A 27044-nucleotide genomic window follows, 5' to 3' on the forward strand; every position below is an offset into this window, starting at 1 on the left:
ACCAAAGAGAAACCATTTTGCATATAAATTATAGTTTAGCACCTCTGAAGGAGTTTCCACTTCAACTGTGCATGTGAATGTTTCTACTGAAGAGGCTGCAAGCTGTCTGCATCTTGTCTGCATCTCACAGGATCTCCTCACACAGTTGAAAGCTGGATTATACGCTGTACTGAGTGAGCAGGGGAGAGAGAAAACCACACCCCCACTCCCCCTCCCCTCAGAATTTCGGTCCTTTTCTTGGTAGTAGTCAGGACCAAAGAGATCTGGATACCAGGGTTCGTTTTCAAAATAAAAGGGGTACTCCCGTGGAGTTTTTTTTAAGATCAACTGGTGCCAGAAAGTTAAAAAGATTTGTAAATTACTTCTATAAAAAAATCTAATCCTTCCAGTACTTTTTAGGGGCTGAATACTACAGAGGAAATGTTTTTCTTTTTGGATTTCTCTTATGCCACAATCACAGTGCTCTCTGCTGACCTCTGCTGTCCATTTTAGGAACTGTCCAGAGCAGGAGAAAATCCCCATAGCAAACATATGCTGCTCTGGACAGTTCCTAAAATGGACAGCAGAGGTCAGCAGAGAGCACTGTGATTGTGGCATAAGAGAAATCCAAAAAGAAAAACATTTCCTCTGTAGTATACAGCCCCTAAAAAGTACTGGAAGGATTAGATTTTTTAATAGAAGTAATTTACAAATCTGTTTAACTTTCTGGCACCAGCTGATTTGAAAACATTTTTTTTCCACTGGAGTACCCCTTTAAGAGATGAAAATCCTCTTTCATTCGCTTCACATCACCTTATGTAATGGTGAATGTGTGGCCATCAAATGATGAAAGTAAAAGGCCGCACTTACGATCCAACAACTGTTCGAACCCTGTCACAGGCTCTTTAAACGATCACTGATCTAGTTGACCGGCGATGCTATTAGGTAGTCACCCGCCCATTTAATTTCACCATTAAAGGGTACTCCGGCGCTAAGACATCTTATCCCCTATCCAAAGGATTGGGGATAAGATGCCTGATCACGGGGGTTCCGCCGCTGGGGACCACAGTGATCTTGCACGCAGCACCCTGTTACAATCAGTCCCCAGAGCATGTTCGCTCCGGGTCTGATGACTGGCAATCACTGGGCCGGAGCATTGTGATGTCATGGCTCCACCCCCGTGTGACGTCCAGCTCCGCCGCTCAAAGCAAGCCTACGGGAGGTGGCTCCGCCCCCGTGTGACATCACAATGCTCCAGCCCCGTGATCGCCAGTCATCAGACCCAGAGCGGACATGCTCCGGGGACTGATTGTAACGGGGTGCTGAATGCAAGATCACTGGGGTCCCCAGCGGCGGGACCCCAGCGATCAGGCAACTTATCCCCTATCCTTCGGATAGGGGATAAGATGTCTTAGTGCCGGAGTACCCCTTTAAAGGGGTTGTCTCATTTCTAATAAATTGATGTAATATACAATTTTTTGTAAACAAAATTTAAACCAAAATGTTCTACCGTGTTCTAAACCGCTATCTACTCCCATTACCAGTCGGACCCCCACCCTATGCATAGCCCATTCTGCGACCTCTTCTTTTTTATTCGATGCCCCAGAACCTCTTGTAAAACAGAAGAGACTTTGGCGGAGATTTCTCAAAACCTGTACAAAGGAGAAGTTGCCCAGTTGCCCATAGCAACCAATCAGATCTCTTCTTTCATTTTGCAGAGGCCTTGTTAAAAATGAAAGCAGCGATCTGATTGGTTGCTATGGGCAACTGGGCAACTTCTCCTTTGCACAGGTTTTGATAGATCTCCCCCAAAGGGAGATTTATCAAAACCTGATCGGTTTTGATGGAAGTGATCTGATTGGTTGCTATGGGCAACTAGGCAACTTCTCCTATTTTATAGCCAGCACTATTATTTAGGAATTGCCGCCATTGTGCTGCCGTTACTAAACATTCAGTATTTCTTTTCTTTTATTTCACTTCTCAATGCGCGGAGGAATTTGCTCCCGTTTCCACAAAAATTCATCTTAATTAAATTTTGCGCCCATGAATTATGGGGAATGATGAATGGAGACAATGCTCGCGCCATCCGGCCACCCACGCACTTAAGTCTTCAAGCTTTTATTTTTTTACTAGAGCCTTCTCATTGTTCACGACTATTGATGCCTATCAATCTGCGGTAGGAAGCTGTCATGAATGCTTGTAAAGGACCACAGGAAAGGGGCCCAGTCAGCAGTATAGCAGTACATCGCGGCTCGATACTACATCCCGCCAATCACTTAGCTCTTAATTACAGGCTGCAGTCACTACGATAAGCATTTCTGACGGCACAAGTGCTTGCTTTACATGGCTACGGTAAATCTGACAAGTCATCGTAAAGTGCCACCATATAATGTCATGCATGCCCCTAGATGAAAGCTTTATTTATAATGCACGAGGTGGTGAACCTTCTCGTATAGACTATATTTAGTGGGGTCGACAAAGAGGGGGAAGTAGTTAGAATTTTTTTTTTATGAAAAATATTTCCAACTAGTCGAGTCCCATGATCCCTCAACTTACAATGGCCTCAACATACAATAGTTTAAACGTACAATGGTCTATTCTGGACCATTGTAACTTGAAACCAGACTCAACATACAATGTACAGACAGTCCAGATCTGTGAAACGTGTCAATGGCTGAAAGAACCGATCAATCAGAATGGGCATTATACTGGTAAAACCCCTGTATTACTGAAGTGCATGCACTGACTGGTGTCTGGTAGCGCCCCCTACAGTACAGGGAGGTATTACATGTTCTGTACTCTTTACCTGTATTGCTGAAGTGTATGCACTGACTGGTATCTGGTAGCGCCCCCTACAGTACAGGGAGGTATTACATGTTCTGTACTAATCTTTACCTGTATTACTGAAGTGTATGCACTGACTGGTGTCTGGTAGCACCTCCTACAGTACTGGGAGGTATTACATGTTCTGTACTCTTTACTTGTATTACTGAAGTGTATGTACTGACTGGTGTCTGGTAGTGCCCCCTACAGTACAGGGAGGTATGACATGTTCTGTACTCTTTACCTGTATTACTGAAGTTCATGCACTGACTGGTGTCTGGTAGCGCCCCCTACAGTACAGGGAGGTATTACATGTTCTGTACTAATCTTTACCTGTATTACTGAAGTGTATGCACTGACTGGTGTCTGGTAGCGCCCCCTACAGTACAGGGAGGTATTACATGTTCTGTACTCTTTACTTGTATTACTGAAGTGTATGTACTGACTGGTGTCTGGTAGCGCCCCCTACAGTACAGGGAGGTATTACATGTTCTGTACTACTCTTTACCTGTGCCAGGGTAAGCTGGTTTCAACATACAATGGTCGTCCCAGAACCAATTAATATTGTAACTTGAGGGACCACTGTAATTCTAATACATTCAACATAACAGTAAATTGCCTTCGTTGTATAGGTAATAGTCAAGAAGAAAGGTTTCTGGGAGCCTATAAATACATTATTTATACTAGATACATGGACATAGACAACAACATGGGAAACGTTACTGGGCATGCTCTGTGAGCTTTGCAAAGGTCATTCCTCAGGGAGGGGGAGACTGAGCTCTGAGTTTCATATATTGTCTGCTCTACTGGTGTCACATTTCACTGAAATGCTGTACAGATGCCTCCTCCTTATCATCACAGATACTGGAAAAAAAATGTTTTAAATCAATTGGCTCCAGTAAGATAAACAGATATGTAAATTACTTCTATTAAAAAATCTTAATCCTTCCAGTGTTATGATCCACAGGAAGTTCTTTTCTTTTTGAATTTCCTTTCTGTCTGACCACACTGCTGTCTGCTTACACCTCTATCCATTTTAGGAACTCCCCATAGAAAACCTCTCCTACTCTGGACAGAGTAGAGTTCCTAAAATGGACAGAGGTGTCAGCAGAGAGCACTGTGGTCAGACAAAAATAAATTAAAAAAGAAAAGAACTTCCTGTGGATCATAACAGCAGCTGATAAGTACTGGACGGATTAAGATTTTTAAATAGATGTAATTTACAAATCTGTTTAACTTTCTAGCACCAGTTGATTTAAGAAAAAAATAATCTTTTCCAGGGGAGGACCCCTTTAAAGCCAAAAGGTCCTTAAAGGGGTATTTCAGCTTTATACATCTGATCCCCTATCCAAAGGATAGGGGATAAGATGTCTGATCGCAGGGGGTACGGACGCAGCCCCCCCCCTCCCGCGATCTCCGGGTGGTACAGAACCTGTGTGCCTCAAGCTATTGCAAAACTACAACTCCCAGCATGCCCGGACAGCTAGTTAGACTGGATAAGACATTGCACGGATGTCTTGAAGGGGTTGTCTGAGTCCTAGTAATTGATAAGTGGTGTTTTCACTCTATAGCTGTTCCAGGAGGTGTATACAGTCATTATTTACTGTTTGTCTTTTAAGGTATATGATCAAGATGGCGCGTAAAAATACCGTTTGCGCGTTATCGCATCGGGCTAATGCGCCATTGAGACCATGTTAAAGGGGTATTCCAGGAAAAAACTTTATATATAAATATATCAACTGGCTCCAGAAAGTTGAACAGATTTGTAAATTGCTTCTATCAAAAAATCTTAATCCTTCCAATAATTATCAGCTGCTGAAGTTGAGTTGTTCTTTTCTGTCTAGCAACAGTGCTCTCTGCTGACATCTCTGCTTGTCTCGGGAACTGCACAGAGTAGAAGAGGTTTGCTATGGGGATTTGCTTCTACTCTGGACAGTTCCCGAGACACGTGTCATCAGAGAGCACTTAGACAGAAAAGAACAACTCAACTTCAGCAGCTCCTAAGTATGAAAGGATTTTTTAATAGAAGTAATTTGCAAATCTGTTTAACTTTCTGGAGCCAGTTAAATTGAAAAAAAATTTTTTCCACTGGAGTACCCCTTTAGGAGACTCAAGAAGAAAGGGCAGTGTGTACTGAGTGAGTTTGTCTGCATCTTGGGTCTCTATTACATGGGTGGGTCTGGGGTCTGTTTTATGTTGGGGGGGTCTGCATCTGACATCTATATTACATTAAAGGAGCACTCCGGTGGAAAAAATTTTTAAATCATCTGGTGCCAAAACAGCTCTCTGCTGACATCATGACCACAGTGCTCTCTGTTGATATCTCTGTCCATTTTAGGAACTGTCCAGAGCAGCATATGTTTTCTATGGGGATTTTCTCCTACTCTGGATAGTTCCTAAAATGGACAGAGATGTCAGCAGAGAGCACTGTGGTCATGATGTCAGCAGAGAGCTCTGTGTTCCATAAAGAAAATAATTTCCTCTGTAGTATTCAGCAGCTAATAAGTACTGGAAGGATTAATATTTTTTAATAGAAGTAATTTACAAATCTGTTTAACTTTCTGGCACCAGTTGATAAAAAAAAAAAGTTTTCCACCAGAGTACCCCTTTAAGGTCTGAATCTGGGGTCTGTATCACATTGGGCATCTGCCTATGGGGTCTGTTTTTCATTGGGGTCTGCATCTGGGTTTTGTATCACATTGGGGGTCTACATTTGGCATCTATATTACATTAAGTGTCTCCATCTAGGGGTCTGTATTACGTTGCATCTTGGGTATGTTTTACATTAGGGGTCTGTATCTGAGGTCTGTATTACATTAGGGGTCTGTATTACATTAGGGGTCTGTATCTGAGGTCTGTATTACATTAGGGGTCTGTATTACATTAGGGGTCTGTATCTGAGGTCTGTATTACATTAGGGGTCTGTATCTGAGGTCTGTATTACATTAGGGGTCTGTATTACATTAGGGGTCTGTATCTGAGGTCTGTATTACATTAGGGGTCTGTATTACATTAGGGGTCTGTATCTGAGGTCTGTATTACATTAGGGGTCTGTATCTGAGGTCTGTATTACATTAGGGGTCTGTATCTGAGGTCTGTATTACATTAGGGGTCTGTATCTGAGGTCTGTATTACATTAGGGGTCTGTATCTGAGGTCTGTATTACATTAGGGGTCTGTATCTGAGGTCTGTATTACATTAGGGGTCTGTATTACATTAGGGGTCTGTATCTGAGGTCTGTATTACATTAGGGGTCTGTATCTGAGGTCTGTATTACATTAGGGGTCTGTATTACATTAGGGGTCTGTATCTGAGGTCTGTATTACATTAGCGGTCTGTATCTGAGGTCTGTATTACATTAGGGGTCTGTATCTGAGGTCTGTATTACATTAGGGGTCTGTATCTGAGGTCTGTATTACATTAGGGGTCTGTATCTGAGGTCTGTATTACATTAGGGGGTCTGTATCTGAGGTCTGTATTACATTAGGGGTCTGTATTACATTAGGGGTCTGTATCTGAGGTCTGTATTACATTAGGGGTCTGTATCTGAGGTCTGTATTACATTAGGGGTCTGTATTACATTAGGGGTCTGTATCTGAGGTCTGTATTACATTAGGGGGTCTGTATTACATTAGGGGTCTGTATTACATTAGGGGTCTGTATCTGAGGTCTGTATTACATTAGGGGGTCTGTATTACATTAGTGGTCTGTATCTGAGGTCTGTATTACATTAGGGGTCTGTATTACATTAGGGGTCTGTATCTGAGGTCTGTATTACATTAGGGATCTGTATTACATTAGGGGTCTGTATCTGAGATCTGTATTACATTAGGGGTCTGTATTACATTAGGGGTCTGTATCTGAGGTCTGTATTACATTAGGGGTCTGTATCTGAGGTCTGTATTACATTAGGGGTCTGTATCTGAGGTCTGTATTACATTAGGGGTCTGTATTACATTAGGGGTCTGTATCTGAGGTCTGTATTACATTAGGGGTCTGTATCTGAGGTCTGTATTACATTAGGGGTCTGTATCTGAGGTCTGTATTACATTAGGGGTCTGTATTACATTAGGGGTCTGTATCTGAGGTCTGTATTACATTAGGGGTCTGTATTACATTAGGGGTCTGTATCTGGGTCTGTATTACATTAGGGGTCTGTATTACATTAGGGGTCTGTATCTGAGGTCTGTATTACATTAGGGGTCTGTATTACATTAGGGGTCTGTATCTGAGGTCTGTATTACATTAGGGGTCTGTATTACATTAGAGGTCTGTATTACATTAGGGGTCTGTATCTGAGGTCTGTATTACATTAGGGGTCTGTATTATATTAGGGGTCTGTATTACATTAGGGGTCTGTATCTGAGGTCTGTATTACATTAGGGGGTCTGTATTACATTAGGGGTCTGTATCTGAGGTCTGTATTACATTAGGGATCTGTATTACATTAGGGGTCTGTATCTGAGGTCTGTATTACATTAGGGGTCTGTATTACATTAGGGGTCTGTATCTGAGGTCTGTATTACATTAGGGGTCTGTATCTGAGGTATGTATTACATTAGGGGTCTGTATCTGAGGTCTGTATTACATTAGGGGTCTGTATCTGAGGTCTGTATTACATTAGGGATCTGTATTACATTAGGGGTCTGTATCTGAGGTCTGTATTACATTAGGGGTCTGTATCTGAGGTCTGTATTACATTAGGGGTCTGTATTACATTAGGGGTCTGTATCTGAGGTCTGTATTACATTAGGGGTCTGTATTACATTAGGGGTCTGTATCTGAGGTCTGTATTACATTAGGGGTCTGTATCTGAGGTCTGTATTACATTAGGGATCTGTATTACATTAGGGGTCTGTATCTGAGGTCTGTATTACATTAGGGGTCTGTATTACATTAGGGGTCTGTATCTGAGGTCTGTATTACATTAGGGGTCTGTATCTGAGGTCTGTATTACATTAGGGGTCTGTATTACATTAGGGGTCTGTATCTGAGGTCTGTATTACATTAGTGGTCTGTATCTGAGGTCTGTATTACATTAGGGGTCTGTATTACATTAGGGGTCTGTATCTGAGGTCTGTATTACATTAGGGGTCTGTATTACATTAGGGGTCTGTATCTGAGGTCTGTATTACATTAGGGGTCTGTATTACATTAGGGGTCTGTATCTGAGGTCTGTATTACATTAGTGGTCTGTATCTGAGGTCTGTATTACATTAGGGGTCTGTATTACATTAGGGGTCTGTATCTGAGGTCTGTATTACATTAGGGGTCTGTATTACATTAGGGGTCTGTATCTGAGGTCTGTATTACATTAGGGGTCTGTATCTGAGGTCTGTATTACATTAGGGGTCTGTATCTGAGGTCTGTATTACATTAGGGATCTGTATTACATTAGGGGTCTGTATTACATTAGGGGTCTGTATCTGAGGTCTGTATTACATTAGGGGTCTGTATCTGAGGTCTGTATTACATTAGGGGTCTGTATCTGAGGTCTGTATTACCTTAGGGGTCTGTATCTGAGGTCTGTATTACATTAGGGGTCTGTATTACATTAGGGGTCTGTATCTGCGGTCTGTATTACATTAGGGGTCTGTATTACATTAGGGGTCTGTATCTGAGGTCTGTATTACATTAGGGGTCTGTATTATATTAGGGGTCTGTATTACATTAGGGGTCTGTATTACATTAGGGGTCTGTATCTGAGGTCTGTATTACATTAGGGGTCTGTATTACATTAGGGGTCTGTATCTGAGGTCTGTATTACATTAGGGGTCTGTATTACATTAGGGGTCTGTATCTGAGGTCTGTATTACATTAGGGGTCTGTATTACATTAGGGGTCTGTATCTGAGGTCTGTATTACATTAGGGGTCTGTATTATATTAGGGGTCTGTATTACATTAGGGGTCTGTATTACATTAGGGGTCTGTATCTGAGGTCTGTATTACATTAGGGGTCTGTATCTGAGGTCTGTATTACATTAGGGGTCTGTATTACATTAGGGGTCTGTATCTGAGGTATGTATTACATTAGGGGTCTGTATCTGAGGTATGTATTACATTAGGGGTCTGTATCTGAGGTCTGTATTACATTAGGGGTCTGTATTACATTAGGGGTCTGTATCTGAGGTCTGTATTACATTAGGGGTCTGTATCTGAGGTCTGTATTACATTAGGGGTCTGTATTACATTAGGGGTCTGTATCTGAGGTATGTATTACATTAGGGGTCTGTATCTGAGGTATGTATTACATTAGGGGTCTGTATCTGAGGTCTGTATTACATTAGGGGTCTGTATCTGAGGTATGTATTACATTAGGGGTCTGTATCTGAGGTCTGTATTACATTAGGGGTCTGTATTACATTAGGGGTCTGTATCTGAGGTCTGTATTACATTAGGGGTCTGTATTACATTAGGGGTCTGTATCTGAGGTCTGTATTACATTAGGGGTCTGTATTACATTAGGGGTCTGTATCTGAGGTCTGTATTACATTAGGGGTCTGTATTATATTAGGGGTCTGTATTACATTAGGGGTCTGTATTACATTAGGGGTCTGTATCTGAGGTCTGTATTACATTAGGGGTCTGTATCTGAGGTCTGTATTACATTAGGGGTCTGTATTACATTAGGGGTCTGTATCTGAGGTATGTATTACATTAGGGGTCTGTATCTGAGGTATGTATTACATTAGGGGTCTGTATCTGAGGTCTGTATTACATTAGGGGTCTGTATTACATTAGGGGTCTGTATCTGAGGTCTGTATTACATTAGGGGTCTGTATCTGAGGTCTGTATTACATTAGGGGTCTGTATTACATTAGGGGTCTGTATCTGAGGTATGTATTACATTAGGGGTCTGTATCTGAGGTATGTATTACATTAGGGGTCTGTATCTGAGGTCTGTATTACATTAGGGGTCTGTATCTGAGGTATGTATTACATTAGGGGTCTGTATCTGAGGTATGTATTACATTAGGGGTCTGTATCTGAGGTATGTATTACATTAGGGGTCTGTATCTGAGGTCTGTATTACATTAGGGGGTCTGTATCTGAGGTCTGTATTACATTAGGGGTCTGTATTACATTAGGGGTCTGTATCTGAGGTCTGTATTACATTAGGGGTCTGTATCTGAGGTCTGTATTACATTAGGGGTCTGTATTACATTAGGGGTCTGTATCTGAGGTCTGTATTACATTAGGGGTCTGTATCTGAGGTCTGTATTACATTAGGGATCTGTATTACATTAGGGGTCTTTATCTGAGGTCTGTATTACATTAGGGGTCTGTATCTGAGGTCTGTATTACATTAGGGGTCTGTATCTGAGGTCTGTATTACATTAGGGGTCTGTATCTGCGGTCTGTTACATTGGGGGTCTGCATCTGGGGTCTGTATTACATTGGACATCTGCCTATGGGATCTGTATTTCATTGGGGGTCGACATCTGGAATTTGTTGGGGGGGGGGTCTGCATCTGGAATCTGTATTACATTAGTGGTCTGCATCTGGGATCTGTATAATGTTGGGGGTCTGTGTCTGGGGTTTGTATTACATTGGGGGTTTGCATTACATTGGGGGAGGACATTCTGCTCCCTTGTGTGTCTATAGCACACCATCAAAATCAGCAGCAGCATTGAGGACATTATTGAGCAGTAATGAGCAGAACAAGCCCTGGGGTGTGTCTCTTTGTAAGCTTTGCTTCTCTCCTGCAAACACAGGACAATTTGTCAGCGCATGAACGACTGAATAAAAGGTTGGAGGGGAGGGGGATACAGAAAAGGATCTTGATAGGAAGAGAGGAAAGCATATCAATTATATAAACTATACTTTTATATTTTTTTACATTTGCTTGTTTTATTGATTTATGCAGTTATTTTTTGGCATTTGGTATTTTTTGCTATTTAGGTGGCAATGGCCTAATATAGAATTGATAGTGAGGTAACAACATCCCATAAACCATGGCGGGATGCCCATGTAATGGATACGGGTTACAGTAACTGACTGGGAGTGACGGGACCCTTTTCACATCCGGACAATGTATTTTGTAGGTTCACCAAGTAGGTTGAGCGTTCACGTTACGTTTAATATTCCTATTCACAATCCCGTTTATCATCGCAGTATCAGGTTGCCGCGGTACGAAGAAACCTTTTATGTAGATGCCAATCCCAAAGCGCCACCAGCTGTGAATTTTAATGAAAACAAAACACCGATCTCTGAAATGTTATAAATCTTGAATGTAACATCGACGCCCATTTGTAGGGACTTTGATTTAACTAGCAAGGAGGCTCTTCACATGAATCCCGTACCTTTCTGAGGATAAAATAGGTGACTGCTTATTTAAGCGCATTACTATTAGGTGAAATAACTGTTAAAGGGGTACTCCACCCCTAGACATCTTATCCCTTATCCAAAGTATAGGGGACAAGATGTCTGATCGGGGGGGGTCCCGCCAATGGGTGCCCCAGCGATCTCGGCTGCAGCCCCCCAGACATCCGGTGCACGGAGTGAACTTGGCTCCGTGCCGGATGACTGGCGATGTGGGGCAGAGACACGTGACGTCATGGTTGCGCCCCGCTCGTCATGCCACAGCCGTCACGCCCTCTCCCATAGACTTGCATTGAGGGCGCGTGACGGCTGTGACGTCATGAGCGGGGAGCGGCCATGACGTCACGAACCTCTGGCGCAGAACCTGACGCTCTAAACGATAGCTGGGTGCAGCACGAAGATCGCGGATGCTGGGTGCAGCACAAAGATAAGATGTCTAGGGGCGGAGTACCCCTTTAATTGTAGACAATTTTCGAAAAGGGGCAAGCTAGCCATTAAAACTTATCCCTTATCCTTTGTCAAGCAGTGAGAGTGATGATAGAAAAGGGGGGACGTTCTACCCCTCAGACCATCCAGGTTTTAGGAACGCCTCCTTGACACTTGACAACTGCATTCAATCAGGGGCCTCTGTTTTTATAATCCAATGGGTCCCAAAGTTCAAACCCCCAATGATCAGTTTAAATCGTGGGATAACACCTTTAAAGGGGTACTCCACTCCCTAGCATTCGGAACATTTAGCACCGAACGCTGGGTGCGGGCTTCGGGGTTTGCCACACGTGATGTCACGTCCCGCTCCCTTAAAGGGGTACTCCGGTGGAATTATTATTTTTTTTTTTAAATCAACTGGTGCCAGAAAGTTAAACAGATTTGTAAATTACTTCTATTAAAAAAATCTTATTCCTTCCAGTACCTATCAGCAGTACTGAGGTATTAAAAGGACAGGGGCACATCCCTGCTTCTACAGTCTCCCGCAGTGTCCTGCGATCAGTCTGTAGGTCTGTGAAGACTAAAAACAGTTTTTTGACCGGCCCGGTCTCCTTATCTTTTGATCTATGATCTGCAACAACCTGTGATTTATTCGGAAGCACCTCTTACAGACGTATCATCTCAGTAGGGAGGGCAATAGAAACTCGCGAACCACTGAACCTCCGGGCCTGGCGCTGCTTTGGGAAGAAATAAATATATTAGTAAATTATTAGTCTTCCTTTTATAAATCGGTTTGGAAACAATTTTCTGTGCCCGGAAAACCCCTTTAAGTGCAGCATATCAGCTTAACAACCAAGCCTGGTATTATTCATTAGAGAACAACGGAAACATTGCCACCGCTTATTCATCTCCAAATGGTGGCGCAGAAAGCTTCTCTATAGGATACAGTGTTATTTCAGCTCGCCCTGTCACCCCAAGAGCTTTAGTCACACTCAGCTGCTGTTTTTCAGCTGAACTGAAATGAACTGTCAGTGTATGAAATATCCTCCTAGCGCTTCCATCGCTGCGTTTAATCATTAGCTGTAAAATGCTACGGAAGCTTTTGCAGAGCCGAAAATGTGTTTACTTAAAAAGCTGCGGCGTGGCATGTTCTAATACCCCAGAAGTAATTCTTCCCTGATTGCATTTGGATTTTTTCTCCCATTATTTTTTATTATTTTTTAGATATATATATATTTTAAATTTTTTCTCTTTATTCTAGAACTTGTTTATAAACAGTAAACTTAAAGGGGTATTCCAAATAAGTTTAAAAAAAACACAAACAGCCCATTGCCAGCGCCTCAGTTCACCCCGATGCCAATGTTCACTTAGCCTGATGACACGCTTTTCAGGACAGAACAACATTGGGGCCGGCTAAAAAGAAAGGCTTGGACAACCGGGAGACCCAGTTCTAGACCGGCGCGATGATGTTGCTGATTTTCCTACCTAAACCTTGTGGGAGAGGAAAAGCAACAATGATCCTCTTGTCCTCATATCCCATCCTCATATCTCATCCTCATATCTCATCCTCATATCCCAATCTCATATCCTGTCCACATATCTCATCCTCATATACCATCCTCATATCTCTTCCTCTTATCCTGTCCTCATATCTTGTCCTCATATCTCATCCTCTTATCCTGTCCTCATATCTTGTCCTCATATCTAATCCTCTTATCCTGTCCTCATATCCCGTCCTCATATCCCATTCTCATATCCAGTCCTCATATCCCGTCCTCATATCTCCTCCTCATATCCCATCCTCATATCCAGTCCTCATTTCCCATCCTCATATCTCATCCTCATATCCTGTCCTTATATCCCATTCTCATATCCAGTCCTCATATCCCGTCCTCATATCTCCTCCTCATATCCTGTCCTCATATCCTGACCTCATATCCTTTCCTCATATCCTGACCTCATATCCCATCCTTATATCCCGTCCTCATATCTCTTCCTCATATCCTGACCTCATGACCAAACCTCATATATCAACCTCATATTCCGTCCTCATATGTCGCCCTTATATCCCGTCCTCATTTTGGTCCTCATATCTCATCCTCATATGCCGTCCTCATATCTCGTCCCCATATCCTGACCTCATATCCCTCCTCATAGTCTTCCTCATATCCTGTCATCATATCCCGTCCTTATATTCCGTCCTCATATCCCAACCTTATAGCCTGACCTCCTATCCCGTCCTCATATTTCGTCCCCATCTCCTGAACTCATATCCCGCCCTTATATTCCGTCCTCATATCTCCTGTCCTCATATCCCGACCTCATATCCTGTCCTCATATCCCGACCTCATGCCATTTGTAAGTTATGCTGGAACATAAATATACACATACATACACACATCAAGTTAAAAATAAATAAATAAAACAATGATTTGATGTGGTATTTTTTCCTCAGGTGTTATCCGTACAGCAGTACCCGACCTTGACCGGGAGTCCCAGGACCGATATGACCTTGTGATCCAGGCCACCGATATGGCCGGGCAACTGGGAGGGCTCTCCGGGTCAACAACAGTCACCATCGTGATCACCGATGTCAACGACAACCCACCAAGGTTCCCCCAGAGTAAGTCAAAGCGAAGGAACCGCTATAGTTTAAAGGGGAACTCCGCTGCTCAGCGTTTGGAACAAACTGTTCCGAACGTTGGAGCCGGAAGCTTGTGATGTCATAGCCCCGCCCCCTCACGACGTCACGCCAGCCCCCTCAATGCAAGTCTATGGGAGGGGGCGTGACGGCCGTCACGCCCCCTCCCATAGACTTGCATTGAGGGGACGGGACTTCATGAGGGGGCGTGGCTATGGCGTGACGAGCTCCCGGCTCCAGCGTTCAACAATTTGTTCCAAACGCTGAGCAGCGGAGTTCCCCTTTAAGTAAGAGTTTGATAATATTAGTGAAATGTAGGGTGCTAGAATTTCGAGAAAAAAATTATGCAATTTTCGTAAAGAAAATTAGTCGGAGCGATTATGTGTAGATACAAATACAAGACATACAGCTAAATGGAATTTTTAAGTTTTTTTTTTTTTCACCGTAAAATGATGAATGTCACCTGTAGACACGGGTAACGACACGACTTGACTGATTGAAGTCCTGACTTCTGCGCAGTGTCCTCCAGTCTTGAGCTGAAGCTCTGGGTAATCCAAGACAGATTGGTTGCCATGGATACCGCGCCTTCAGGTCAAGACATTTAGCTGAAGTAGCGAATGGACAAGGATGATTACCTCCACCTCTTAATACCGTATTCATCAGATAGTTGTAAAAATGTGGTAAAACTCTTTAAAAAAAAAAATAAAAAAAATTCTGAAAATCCATAATCTCCTCTTGTTTTTAGAGCTTTACCGGTTTAGCGTAATGGAGAGCGCTCCTCCGGGCTCAGTGATTGGTCGTCTAAAAGCCGAGGACGCTGATATGGGAGACAACACGGACATGTTCTACCAGATCCAGCAGCAGGAGGCGGCGGCGTTCTTCCGAGTCAGCACAGATGCCGTCACCCAGGAGGCCATCCTCAGCATTCTGCAGGTATGGAGACATGTGATTGGTCCTCCAGTATATTGCTGGTGATCGACCATGTAAAGTGCCCACAAAAAGCATTTCAAGTAATGATCCGGGAATAGGAAAACTAGATTGTTCCTAATCTTTAACCCTTTAGTACTGGGTGATCAAGAAAATGTGTAGGTTAGAGCAGTACAAAAATGGGACTTAGATAGTACACCACTATTGTTCTGAACTGCAGAGTGTATTATGCTCGTCAGTGATTTCTTTTTACATGGCAGACTGGCCATTGTTGCCAACCCACTGGCTGCAGTCAGTATTGAGTAAGCCAGTGTTTACCAAGCAGGGTGCCTCCAGTTGTTGCAAAACTACAATCTCGATTAAGCACGATCAGTGCGAAACGCATCAGACGCTTCTATCTCTGTGTGTGTAACCTGTCTGATGGTCCTTGAATAAAGAAAACTTCTTTAAACCGCACCTCGAGAGCTGGACGACTATCTTTTGTTCACATATGCACGTTTGGCCGAAGGCGGGACCGACACGTCCGTGCTCAGGTGATACGTGTTTTCCCATTAAGTGGTGAGCGGAGCTAAACCTTTCAAAAACTACAATCTCATATCTATCTCTCTCATATCTATCTATTTCATATCTATCTATCTATCTGTCTGTCTGTCTATCTATCTCATATCTATCTCATATATATCTATCTATCTATCTATCTATCTATCTATCTATCTATCTCATATCTATCTATCTATCTCATATCTATCTATCTCATATCTATCTCATATCTATCTATCTATCTATCTATCTATCTCATATCTATCTCATATCTATCTATCTGTCTGTCTGTGTCTGTCTATCTATCTCATATCTATCTCATATCTATCTCATATCTATCTATCTATCTATCTATCTATCTCATATCTATCTATCTATCTCATATCTATCTATCTATCTCATATCTATCTATATCATATCTATATCATATCTATCTATCTCATATGTATCTATCTATCTATCTCATATCTATCCATCTATCTATCTATCTCATATGTATCTATCTATCTAAATCCCAAATAGAAGCAGGAACGCATTAGCTGACAACATTAGTGTCTGGAGTCTTCTAGCAGACATACCTGCGCATGGCACATCCGCTACCAGCAGTCACCAGGGCCGGACTGGTTGTGAAAACCAGCCCTGGAAAAAAATTACATACTAGACCCATAGTGTTGCGTCATTATACCAGCAAGTCATAATTTTCTTGTTCATAAAAGGAAAAATCATGCATTTTAAAGCATATTAGTTTCCCCACATTAGGTGCAGTATTGTTCGCCCCACATTAGGTGCAGTATAGTTCCCCCCACATTAGGTGCAGTATAGTTCCCCCCACATTAGGTGCAGTATAGTTCCCCCACATTAGGTGCAGTATAGTTCCCCCCACATTAGGTGCAGTATAGTTCCCCCCACATTAGGTGCAGTATAGTTCCCCCACATTAGGTGCAGTATAGTTCCCCCACATTAGGTGCAATACAGTTCCCACACATTAGGTGCAGTACAGTTTCCCAAACATTAGGTGCAGTACAGTTCCTCAAACACTAGGTGCAGTACAGTTCCCCCCACATTAGGTGCAGTACAGTTCCCCACACATTAGGTGCAGTATAGTTCCCCCACATTAGGTGCAGTATAGTTCCCCACATTAGATGCAGTATAGTTCCCCCACATTAGGTGCAGTATAGTTCCCCACATTAGGTGCAGTATAGTTCCCCACATTAGGTGAAGTACAGTTCCCCACATTAGGTGCAGTATAGTTCCCCCACATTAGGTGCAGTATAGTTCCCCACATAGGTGCAGTCACTGAGGACAAGCAGGGATCTGTACACTGAGGACAAGCAGGGATCTGTACACTGAGGACAAGCAAGGCTCTGTACACTGAGGACAAGCAGGGCTCTGTACACTGAGGACAAGCAGGGCTCTGTACACTGAGGACAAGCAGGGCTCTGTACACTGAGGACAAGCAGGGCTCTGTACACTTAGGACAAGCAGGGCTCTGTACACTGAGGACAAGCAGGGATCTGTACACTGAGGACAAGCAGGGCTCTGTACACTGTGGACAAGCGGGGCTCTGTACACTTAGGACAAGCAGGGCTCTGTATACTGAGGACAAGTAGGGCTCTGTACGCTGAGGACAAGCAGGGCTCTGTACACTGAGGACAAGCAGGGCTCTGTACACTGAGGACAAGCAGGGCTCTGTACACTGAGGACAAACGGTGCTCTGTACAATAAGGACAAGAGGGGCTCTGTGCCTGAGGACAAGCGGGGCTCTGTACCTGAGGACAAGCAGGGCTCTGTACGAGAGAGAGAGCAGCCAGGGTGGCGGGCACACTGATCGGTGGCACAGTGAACTCCAAACTCCCCCACGGTGACGTGACCTCACGTCTAAGCGCAGCAACGTGCCACGCCGGCGTTCAAAGCGCCTCTCCCAGGCAGCCGACCACCCAGGGCCGTAAGTAAGAAGCAGGTCTGACCTGGGACAGTGCAGGGTTGACCCTCTTTTTCTGTTAAGATATTTATCGTCGGAGTCAGGCGGCCTATGCGCTGGACCTATTTTCATGTAGGTAGGGGCCTGGAGCCCCTACGTTAATCCGGCCCCAAACTGGCCCCAGGCCCAGCGGCCCACCTAGATAATTCTCGGTATCCCGGTAGGCCAGTCCGGGCCTGGCAGTCACTGCTGTCTCACTGCCACAGACACAGCACGTTTTGCAAAAAACTGAAGATCCATGTTATGCCAGCACTATTTGAGGTTGTTCCACAAAGTCATGTGATGTTACGGAATGTGTGTCTTGAGATGAAGTGACTATGGAGGAAAGTTAGTACATTTTAGCAGTCTTTGCTCTTTTATTTTAATCTTCAGGTAGTTCTGGCAGAACCTAGACATATACATTGAGTCGGTACCTTTCTTTTTACCTTCTAGCCTTTCCCCTCAAATATCAATAGCACAGGGTACAATGTGCCCTCTTGGAAATTTGCCTCGGGGTCGCCTTGATTTCAGGCTGAGAGAGTTTTCTTTGCTTAGAATGACATTGTGACTTCTGACACTTCCACTTAGTTCTACTGTCACAGTCATGTTCCTGAATCCTCTCCTGAAGACGTGAGGCACAGTCTCCTCCCGAGAGTTCTCTGAACATCTGCTTCAATGAAAGGAATACGACTCAAGGAAATCTGACCTTTTTGAGGAAGATTTTTTTTAACTTTGACAGTGTCAAAAATTAGCTTAAATTTGAATAATGACCTAGAAATAGAATTTCTTCATTTTACTGTTCAGAACTTTTATTTGAGTCTATCTATCTCATATCTATCTATCTCTTTGCTTCTGATTTCTGAAACTATATGACTTTTCTAGAATAATAATTAACCATTGATTTAAAGTAGACATGCATTTGTTCTGTATACAGTGTCCTGCCAGCTCCTGTGATCTTTGGCAGGCACCAGGCAGGGAGAGGGAGGAACCCGTCAGCTGACAACGTCACTGGCCGATGTCTTCTAGCAGACGTGCTAGAGAGAGCACATCTGCTACCAGCAGTCTCTGCTAGCTTAAAGTGGTAGCAGTCACACTCAAGTCCTAGAGAGAACTTCAAAACATACTTTTGCCAACAAGGCCTACACCTAGGGTGACAGTGTCAGGGATGGCTTGAGGTGAGGCATTAAAATATGAGTGACCACTGCTGCATATGCTGTGGGTCGGCGCAAGGGATTCAGACCAGACAGGATGTTGGTATAGTATCTCCCTTCTCAGCATACTCACTAAGGAGCTGCCCAAGGTGTTCTGTTTAATTCAGGAAGTACATTTGTTTTTTACATTTGACAAAGGAGGCGGTTTAGTTATGATGTCAAAATCAGCATGTTACATTTTGATTGTTATTTGAGCTTTATCTCTGTATATATTAGCATATTTTAGGCATCTATTTCTTTCTCGGCGAAAGTTCACTCATGCAGCTCTTTTCACTCTTTGACTGGAAAAACCCGGATCAGTATCTTACTCAAATATTTTGTCTTCGCTCGTCTCATCTTGGGCCTTCTGGCGTCATTCCAAGGTTTCTTAGTCACAAGCAGATTGCAAGCTCAGGAACATGACATCAGGAACATAGTGTATAGTTTAAGAGTAAGTAACAGATATCTTTTTTCGGCATTAAAAATTGCATATAAATATATAAGTATTAATATATATATTGATCGGCAGTCAGAATCATTTTAATCAACGTGACTACAGTTTAAGGGAGGTGGCAGAAATGCATGAGAAATGAGTAAGAGGGAGGATCTGAGCCGTGCAACTATGTAAACAGGTTCCAAGCCAATAACTGTAAGCCAACAATGCAAGTATGTGTACCTGCAAATCACCAATCCACCTGTGCAAGGACACGCCGGTCCCACCCCCGGTTTAGTAAACGAACATGAAGAAAGAGATGCGTCCAGCACCAAAGGCTTGCAGGTAAAATCAAGGCTTGCTTTATTAAATCTTCAGACAACAGTCACATACAGAGAAAATGTCTGACGCGTTTCGCACCGGAGTGCTTAGTCGTAGACTAAGCACTCCAGTGTGAAACGCGTCAGTAATTTTCTCTGTATGTGACTGTTGTCCGAAGATTTAATAAAGCAAGCTTTGATTTTACGGACAACAGTCACATAGAGAGAAAATGACTAACGCGTTTCGTACTGGAGTGCTTAGTCGTAGACTACCATCAGGCACCATCGAAATCCTTCGGCGGTAGGACCGTGCGGACCTGCGCTGGTGCCACGGACGGCAATGCAGTCCGCGCATCATTCCGCCAAAAGAATAAACATGTTTATTCTTTAGGTGGATCAATTTCAGCGGGGGAATTCTCCGTTGCTTAAATTCCACAGTGTGAATGGGTTCGCGCGCGGCCCTACAAGTACACGTATACAACGCCCACACGCTAATTCACAAAAGGAAGAAGAAATCTGAGAGTGAACGTGTCGCTGACAGGGAGGTGTATAAAATCAGACAGGTTGAGGCAAAACATATTATTAATGCTGCTAAAGCACTAAAGTGGGAAGAAACGGACAAAACCATTAAGAAGGGGGGGTGTAATGGATTTCACATATATTAGTAGCAGAATAAAGGAAAACTTGGCAACTATTTAAATAGCTGTATTTTCTGTGTTTTTCAGAAGGCGACTCCCAGAGTCATAATACGGCTGGACATAACTTTGCCTCCAGTTGTCCAACTCCTTTATTTTCAGAGGCCATGGTTTTAGGGGAACTTGTTATTTAAAGTGTATCTGTCACTTTTAACAACATTTGACCTGTCATGGGGACATGTCAAAAGTTTTGATCAGTTGGGGTCTGAGTGTCCAGACCCCGACCGATCGCTAGAACGAGCAGGGAGAGAAGTGCGCGGCTGAGCCTTCCTCACTTATGTTGGGAGTCGTATGACACAAAGCTTTTGTTTGGTGTCTGGTTGTTTTTTATCAAAACTTTCCACACATCTCTATGACATGATGGGTGCTGCAGCAGTCTGGTGGGGAAGATGGCGACTTGACATGCTAGCGCTTTCTAGCTGTGAGGTCTCTAAGGGCGTCCGGACTGTAGTGACACTGCCTGTGGCCAGGAACATTACTTCTTCTGGAATGCGCACAATGATGTCTTCGGCACTTCCCACGGGTAGAGAAGCTCCAGGCCTCTAGTGGCTGCAGGAAGAAGCAGACACTGGTGACTGGAGGGAAACTGAGGAGAGCATGTGTTTTGTTTTTTTCTTCTGAAGCTAACTACACGGGGGGCCCTTCCTACAAGGGGCAAACTACCTACAGGGGGCAAGCTAACAACAGGGCGTCGGCTACCTACAGGGGGTCCTACATGTGAAGGGCAAACTACCTACAGGGGGCCCTACCTACAGGGGGCAAACTACCCAAGGGATGCCCTACCTACAGGGGGCAATTTACCTATAGGGGGCAAGCTAACAACAGGTGGTTCTACCTGCAGGGGGGTCCTACATCCGGAGGGCATATTATCTTCAGGGGATCCAACCTACAGGAAGTGAACTGCATACACGGGGGGGGGGGGGGGGGGGGTTATCTGGCTGATGTGCCCTACGGTAAAAAAAAAATTCTGAGGTGTGTCCCAAGCTGATAAATATTGTGCAACACTGTTGTTCATCTATTCTTGTCTTTTATTTCCCCTTTTCAGTGTCATTCCTTTGTATATCCTATTCCTTTGTTTCGGAATACTGGAGTCATATTAATCTGCCTTTATACCATATCTATAGCTTTTATTCCGTAAATATGTACAGATGAACTGAACTGTGGAAAACCCACATTAGTCTCTTTACAAAAAGTCTCTTAGGTGTAATTAGTCAGTGACTGCGCCGGTGAAAAATGGTCTGAAGGACTACTATACATCTATGTGAGTATTGACGGAATGTGCGATGGTAGAATCCACCATGATAGCTATTCAATACTGTACAAAAGATATTGAAATCCATTGTAATGGGTGAGCGGGGGTAAAACCACCTGAGCTAGTAAGTTTAGTCTTTTTTAGTGAAGTGGCTTCTTTTTCTCCTTTGTATTATTGAACGCCTCTGTTTTTTCTTTCTTTACGTTATTGACTACTCCTCCCCACAGAGAGAGGTACAATAATGTTTGTATTCCAGACAATGGCATAGCCCTCAATCCAGGCTGTTTCTTCTACTGTTAAGAGCAGGGGATTTCACAAAATTTATGCTTTTGTGTGCCAAGCGGGTTTGGAGACAATACTCATATTTTTATTTTTCTTCTATATTTTTTTTTAAATGCATTGACATTGTTCAAATTCAAGGCAATTCCTCTAAAAGTCAAAATTTTGTTGTTGCAAGTAATTTAAAGGGAAACAGCAGGTTAATAGTGCGGGTGACCCGGATTCTAACAGCCGTGCAGTAGCAGTTGTTATGAATCCAAATATGCAAATTAAGGATTGTGAGCAATGGAGGCGGTCTAGAGGCATTGTGAGCAATGATTCTGCCTCCCGTTCCTGCCCGATCAATGATTCCGCTGCCTCCTCCATTTCAATCAATAATTCCCCAGCCCAATTTCAATCAATAATGTCCCTGCCCAATCAATGATTCTGCTGCCTCCTCCAGTTCAATCAATTATTCCCCAGCCTGTCCCTGCCCAATCAATGATTCTGCTGCCCGCTTCTGCCCGATCAATGATTCCTCCACCTGGTCCTGCCCGATGAATGATTCTGACTCTTGCTCCTGCCCTATTAATGATTCTGCCGCCGACTCCTGCTCGATCAATGATTCTGCCGCCCGCTCCTGCTTGATCAATGATTCTGCCGCCCGCTCCTGCTCGATCAATGATTCTGCCCCCTGATCGGGAGCAGGCAGGATTGGACACACATGTTGCAGGAGCGGGGAGCAGGACTGAACACCCATGAAGGGAGAGCAGGCTGGATTGGACACACATGTTGCAGGAGCGGGGAGCAGGACTGAACACCCATGAAGTGAGAGCAGGCTGGATTGGACACACATGTTGCAAGAGCAGGCTGGATTGGACACACATGTTGCAGGAGCGGGCAGGATTGGACACACATGTTGCAGGAGCAGGCAGGATTGGACACACATGTTGCAGGAGCGGGCGGGATTGGACACACATGTTGCAGGAGCGGGTGGGATTGGACACAAATGTTGTGGGAGCGGCGGGATTGGACACACATGTTACAGGAGCGGGCGGGATTGGACACACATGTTGTGGGAGAGGGCGGAATTGGGCACACATGTTGCAGGAGCGGGGAGAGGCATTGGGCACACATGTTGCAGGAGCGGGGAGAGGGATTGGGTACACATGAACCGGAAGCAGGCAGCATTTGGAACACATGTTGCAGGAGCGGAAAGGGAGCTTGGACACACATGAAGCGGGAGCTGGCGGGATTATACACACATGTTGCAGGAGCAGGGAGCAGGCTTGGACACACATGAAGCGGGAGCTGGCGGGATTAGACACACATGTTGCAGGAGCGGGGATCAGGACTGGACACACATGTTGTGGGAGCAGGAGGCATTGGGCACAAATGTTGCAGGAGCAGGGAGCAGGCTTGGACACACATGTAGTGGGAGCTGGCGGGCTTGGACACACGTAGCAGGAGTGGGCAGTAACTTCATTGGGAGCAGGACTAAAAAAGCAGTCCTGTGTAGGGTTATAATATGGACCTCCGGCTGTTGCAAAACTACAGCTCCCAGCATGCTTGGAGGTCCACAGTTTAGAGGCCACTGTACTATGGTTTTGGATACATTCCCTAACTCTGATATGTACTTTATTTCATCCTTCTTACGCATCAATATTTATATTTAGCCCCTAAAAAAAAATCTATAAATATTTTTAAATAACAATCACTATACAATACAATAAATGGAATTCGGATTCATTTCCGCCCTCGCTGTACGCAGAATTCTGTACCACCAACTCCCCGGCCTAACCAACCCCCCCCCCCCCAGCCAATTTCCACGTCTGGCATTGTTTTAGTTATTAGTTACTTTACATAACGGTCGTCACGGTTACTCATTAGCTGAACGCATGCTACGTCTCCTCAGTCCAAGCTCATTCTCCAGGTGAATATTCCGCCTCTGCCGCTAAATTATTCGAGCGCGGTGGACAGCTGCTAAGATTTGTCTCATCAGTTTCGTTCACACTTTCTTTTTAAGACATTTTTTTTTTGTCTCTGGGAAAAAAAAAAAAAAAAAACACATGATATAAACATTTTGCCAATCGCCAAGTTCAGTAGCTGCACAAACACAAAGGTAGGTTATTATGGGTGAAAAACAACTTGTCATTAGCGCCATCTACTGGTGCATCTGATTATGATCAGTATACACCCAATTCATACCTTCCTTTTTTTTTTATGAAACCCCACAAATGGTGAACTATTTAAAAAAAAAAATTTTTTAAATGCAGGTGTCAGATATTAGCGATTTATGAAATGCCGAATCCACTAGGTGTTTTGTGTCTTTGACATATTTTTCATTCATCTTTGGCATTTTTTTTTTTGTCTGCGGTTTCGGGCTCAATGGAAGTTTTATAAGATTTCGGCATATTGAGACTATCTTGCCATTTCTATCTCATGGATGACTATGGAAGGAAAAAAAACGTAATAAAAAAATGCTATGTGGATTTAGAATTGTTTTTTTCTGGTATTTTTTTCCACATTTCTTGATAAAAATTAAAAAAAATGCCAAGGAAAAAATTACACAAAAACTGCAAATTTGGGGCGCCAAATGACAAGACAATTTTTTGTGGTGTTTTTTTGTTTCAGGTGTTTTTTTTATTATTATTATTGTTTTTTTTTTTTTTTTATCATTTGGGCTTTATTTTTTACCTGAAAAGACAAAAAACAACAACAAAAAACGTCCCTTTCATTTTGCAATTGCCAAGATGGGGGGGGGAGCAGTTGTGGGGGGGGGGGGGGGTCATTTTTTAAGTCAATTGTATTTGCTACAGATTTTCGTCTACTCTTGGAAACTTTCAGAAACTCAAACCCGCAGCGGGAAACTGAGAGGTAACCAGCCCGTGTGTGCCCCCTATTTGCTGCAAAATGCTGGTACACCATTAAAAGTAAACTGTGTCTTTTCTGGAAAAGATGCTGATTGTCAAACTTATAAAATTGCCATGTTTCATCTTCAATGCCCTTGCTGATGGAAGGAGGTTTTCACTCTAAGTCTCCTGATAAATGGCCCCATTTATTATTTCCCTTACACGGATCAGTCGTCCTGGTTCCTTTGCAGAAAATCAGCCCCAAAGCATGATGTTTTTACCCCCATGCTTCACAGTAGGTATGGTGTTCTTTGGATGCAACTTAGCATTCTTTCTCCTCCAAACACGACGAGTTGAGTTTTTACCAAAAAGTTCTACTTTGGTTTAATCTGACCATATGACTTTCTCCCAATCCTCTTCTGGATCATCCAAATGCTCCATAGCAAACTTCAGACGGGCCCGGAAATGTACTGGCTTAAGCAGAGGGACACATCTGGCACTGCATGATTTGAGTCCCTGGCAGCGTAGTGTGTTACTGATGGTAGCCTTTGTTACTTTGGTCCCAGCTCTCTGCAGGTCATTCACTAGTTCCCCCCATGTGGTTCTGGGATTTTTGCTCACCATTCTTGTGATCATTCTGACACCAAGAGGAGAGATCTTGTGTGGAGCCCCAGATCGAGGGAGATTATCAGTGGTCTTGTATGTCTTCCATTTTCTAATAATTGCTCCCACAGTTGATTTCTTCACACCAAGCTGCTTGCCTATTGCAGATTCAGTCTTCCCAGCCTGGTGCAGGTCTACAATTTTGTTTCTGGTGTCCTTTGATAGCTCTTTGGTCTTGGCCATAGTGGAGTTTGGAGAGTGACTGTTTGAGGTTGTGGACAGGTGTCTTTTACACTGATAACAAGTTCAAACAGGAGCCATTAATACAGGTAACGAGTGGAGGACAGAGGAGACTCTTAAAGAAGAAGTTACAGGTCTGTGAGAGCCATAAATCTTGCTTGTTTGTAGGTGACCAAATACTTATTTTCCACCATAATTTGCAAATAAATGTGTTAAAAATCAGACAATGTGTTTTTATGGCTTTTTTTTTCTCATTCTATCTCTCATAGTTGAGGTATACCTATTATGGAAATTATAGGCCTCTCTCATCTTATTAAGTGGGAGAACATGCATACTTGGTGGCTGACTAAATACTTTTTTGCCCCACTGTATAATGTGTATAATATATCATGGGTATAATATATAACATATATAATATATAACATGTATAATATATGTGTATTATATATAATGGGTATAAAATAGATAACGTGTATAATATATAATGTGTATAAAATAGATAATATGTATAATATATAATGTGTATAATATATAATGTGTATAAAATAGATAATATGTATAATATATAATGTGTATAAAATAGGTAATATGTATAATATATAATGTGTATAAAATAGATAATATGTATAATATATAATGTGTATAAAATAGATCATATGTAAAATATATAATGTGTATAAAATAGATAGTGTATAATATATAATGTGTATAAAATAGATAATGTGTATAATATATAATATATAATGTGTATAAAATAGATAATATGTATAATATATAATGTATATAATAGATAATATGTATAATATATAATGTATATAATATATAATGTGTATAATAGATAATGTGTATAATAGATAATGTGTATAATATATAATGTGTATAATAGATAATATGTATAATATATAATGTATATAATATATAATGTGTATAATAGATAATGTGTATAATAGATAACGTGTATAATAGATAATGTGTATAATATATAATGTGTATAATATATAATGTGTATAAAATACATACCGTGTATAATATATAATATATAATGTGTATAAAATAGATAATATGTATAATATATAATGTGTTTAATAGATAATGTGTATAATATATAATGTGTATAAAATAGATAATATGTATAATATATAATGTGTATAAAATAGGTAATATGTATAATATATAATGTGTATAAAATAGATAATATGTATAATATATAATGTGTATAAAATAGATCATATGTAAAATATATAATGTGTATAAAATAGATAATGTGTATAATATATAATATATAATGTGTATAAAATAGATAATATGTATAATATATAATGTGTATAATAGATAATATGTATAATATATAATGTGTATAATAGATAATGTGTATAATAGATAATGTGTATAATATATAATGTGTATAATAGATAATATGTATAATATATAATGCATATAATATATAATGTGTATAATATATAATGTGTATAATAGATAATGTGTATAATATATAATGTGTATAATAGATAATACGTATAATATATAATGTATATAATATATAATGTGTATAATAGATAATGTGTATAATATATAATGTGTA

General features: G+C 42.2%; 1 protein-coding gene across 3 annotated transcripts in view; it reads left to right on the forward strand.

Moving 5' to 3' along the window:
- CDH22 (cadherin 22) overlaps positions 1-27044 on the forward strand; it is a 257926-nt gene that overhangs the window by 205892 nt on the left and 24990 nt on the right. For all 3 annotated transcript variants that reach the window (XM_056550688.1, XM_056550686.1, XM_056550685.1), the window contains 2 exons: positions 14007-14174; positions 14938-15125. In XM_056550688.1, coding sequence (XP_056406663.1) covers positions 14007-14174; positions 14938-15125 — 356 coding nt within the window. The remainder of the gene's footprint in view (positions 1-14006; positions 14175-14937; positions 15126-27044) is intronic.

The sequence above is a fragment of the Hyla sarda genome, chromosome 13, assembly GCF_029499605.1.
Source record: "Hyla sarda isolate aHylSar1 chromosome 13, aHylSar1.hap1, whole genome shotgun sequence".
Classification (NCBI taxonomy): Eukaryota; Metazoa; Chordata; class Amphibia; order Anura; family Hylidae; genus Hyla; species Hyla sarda.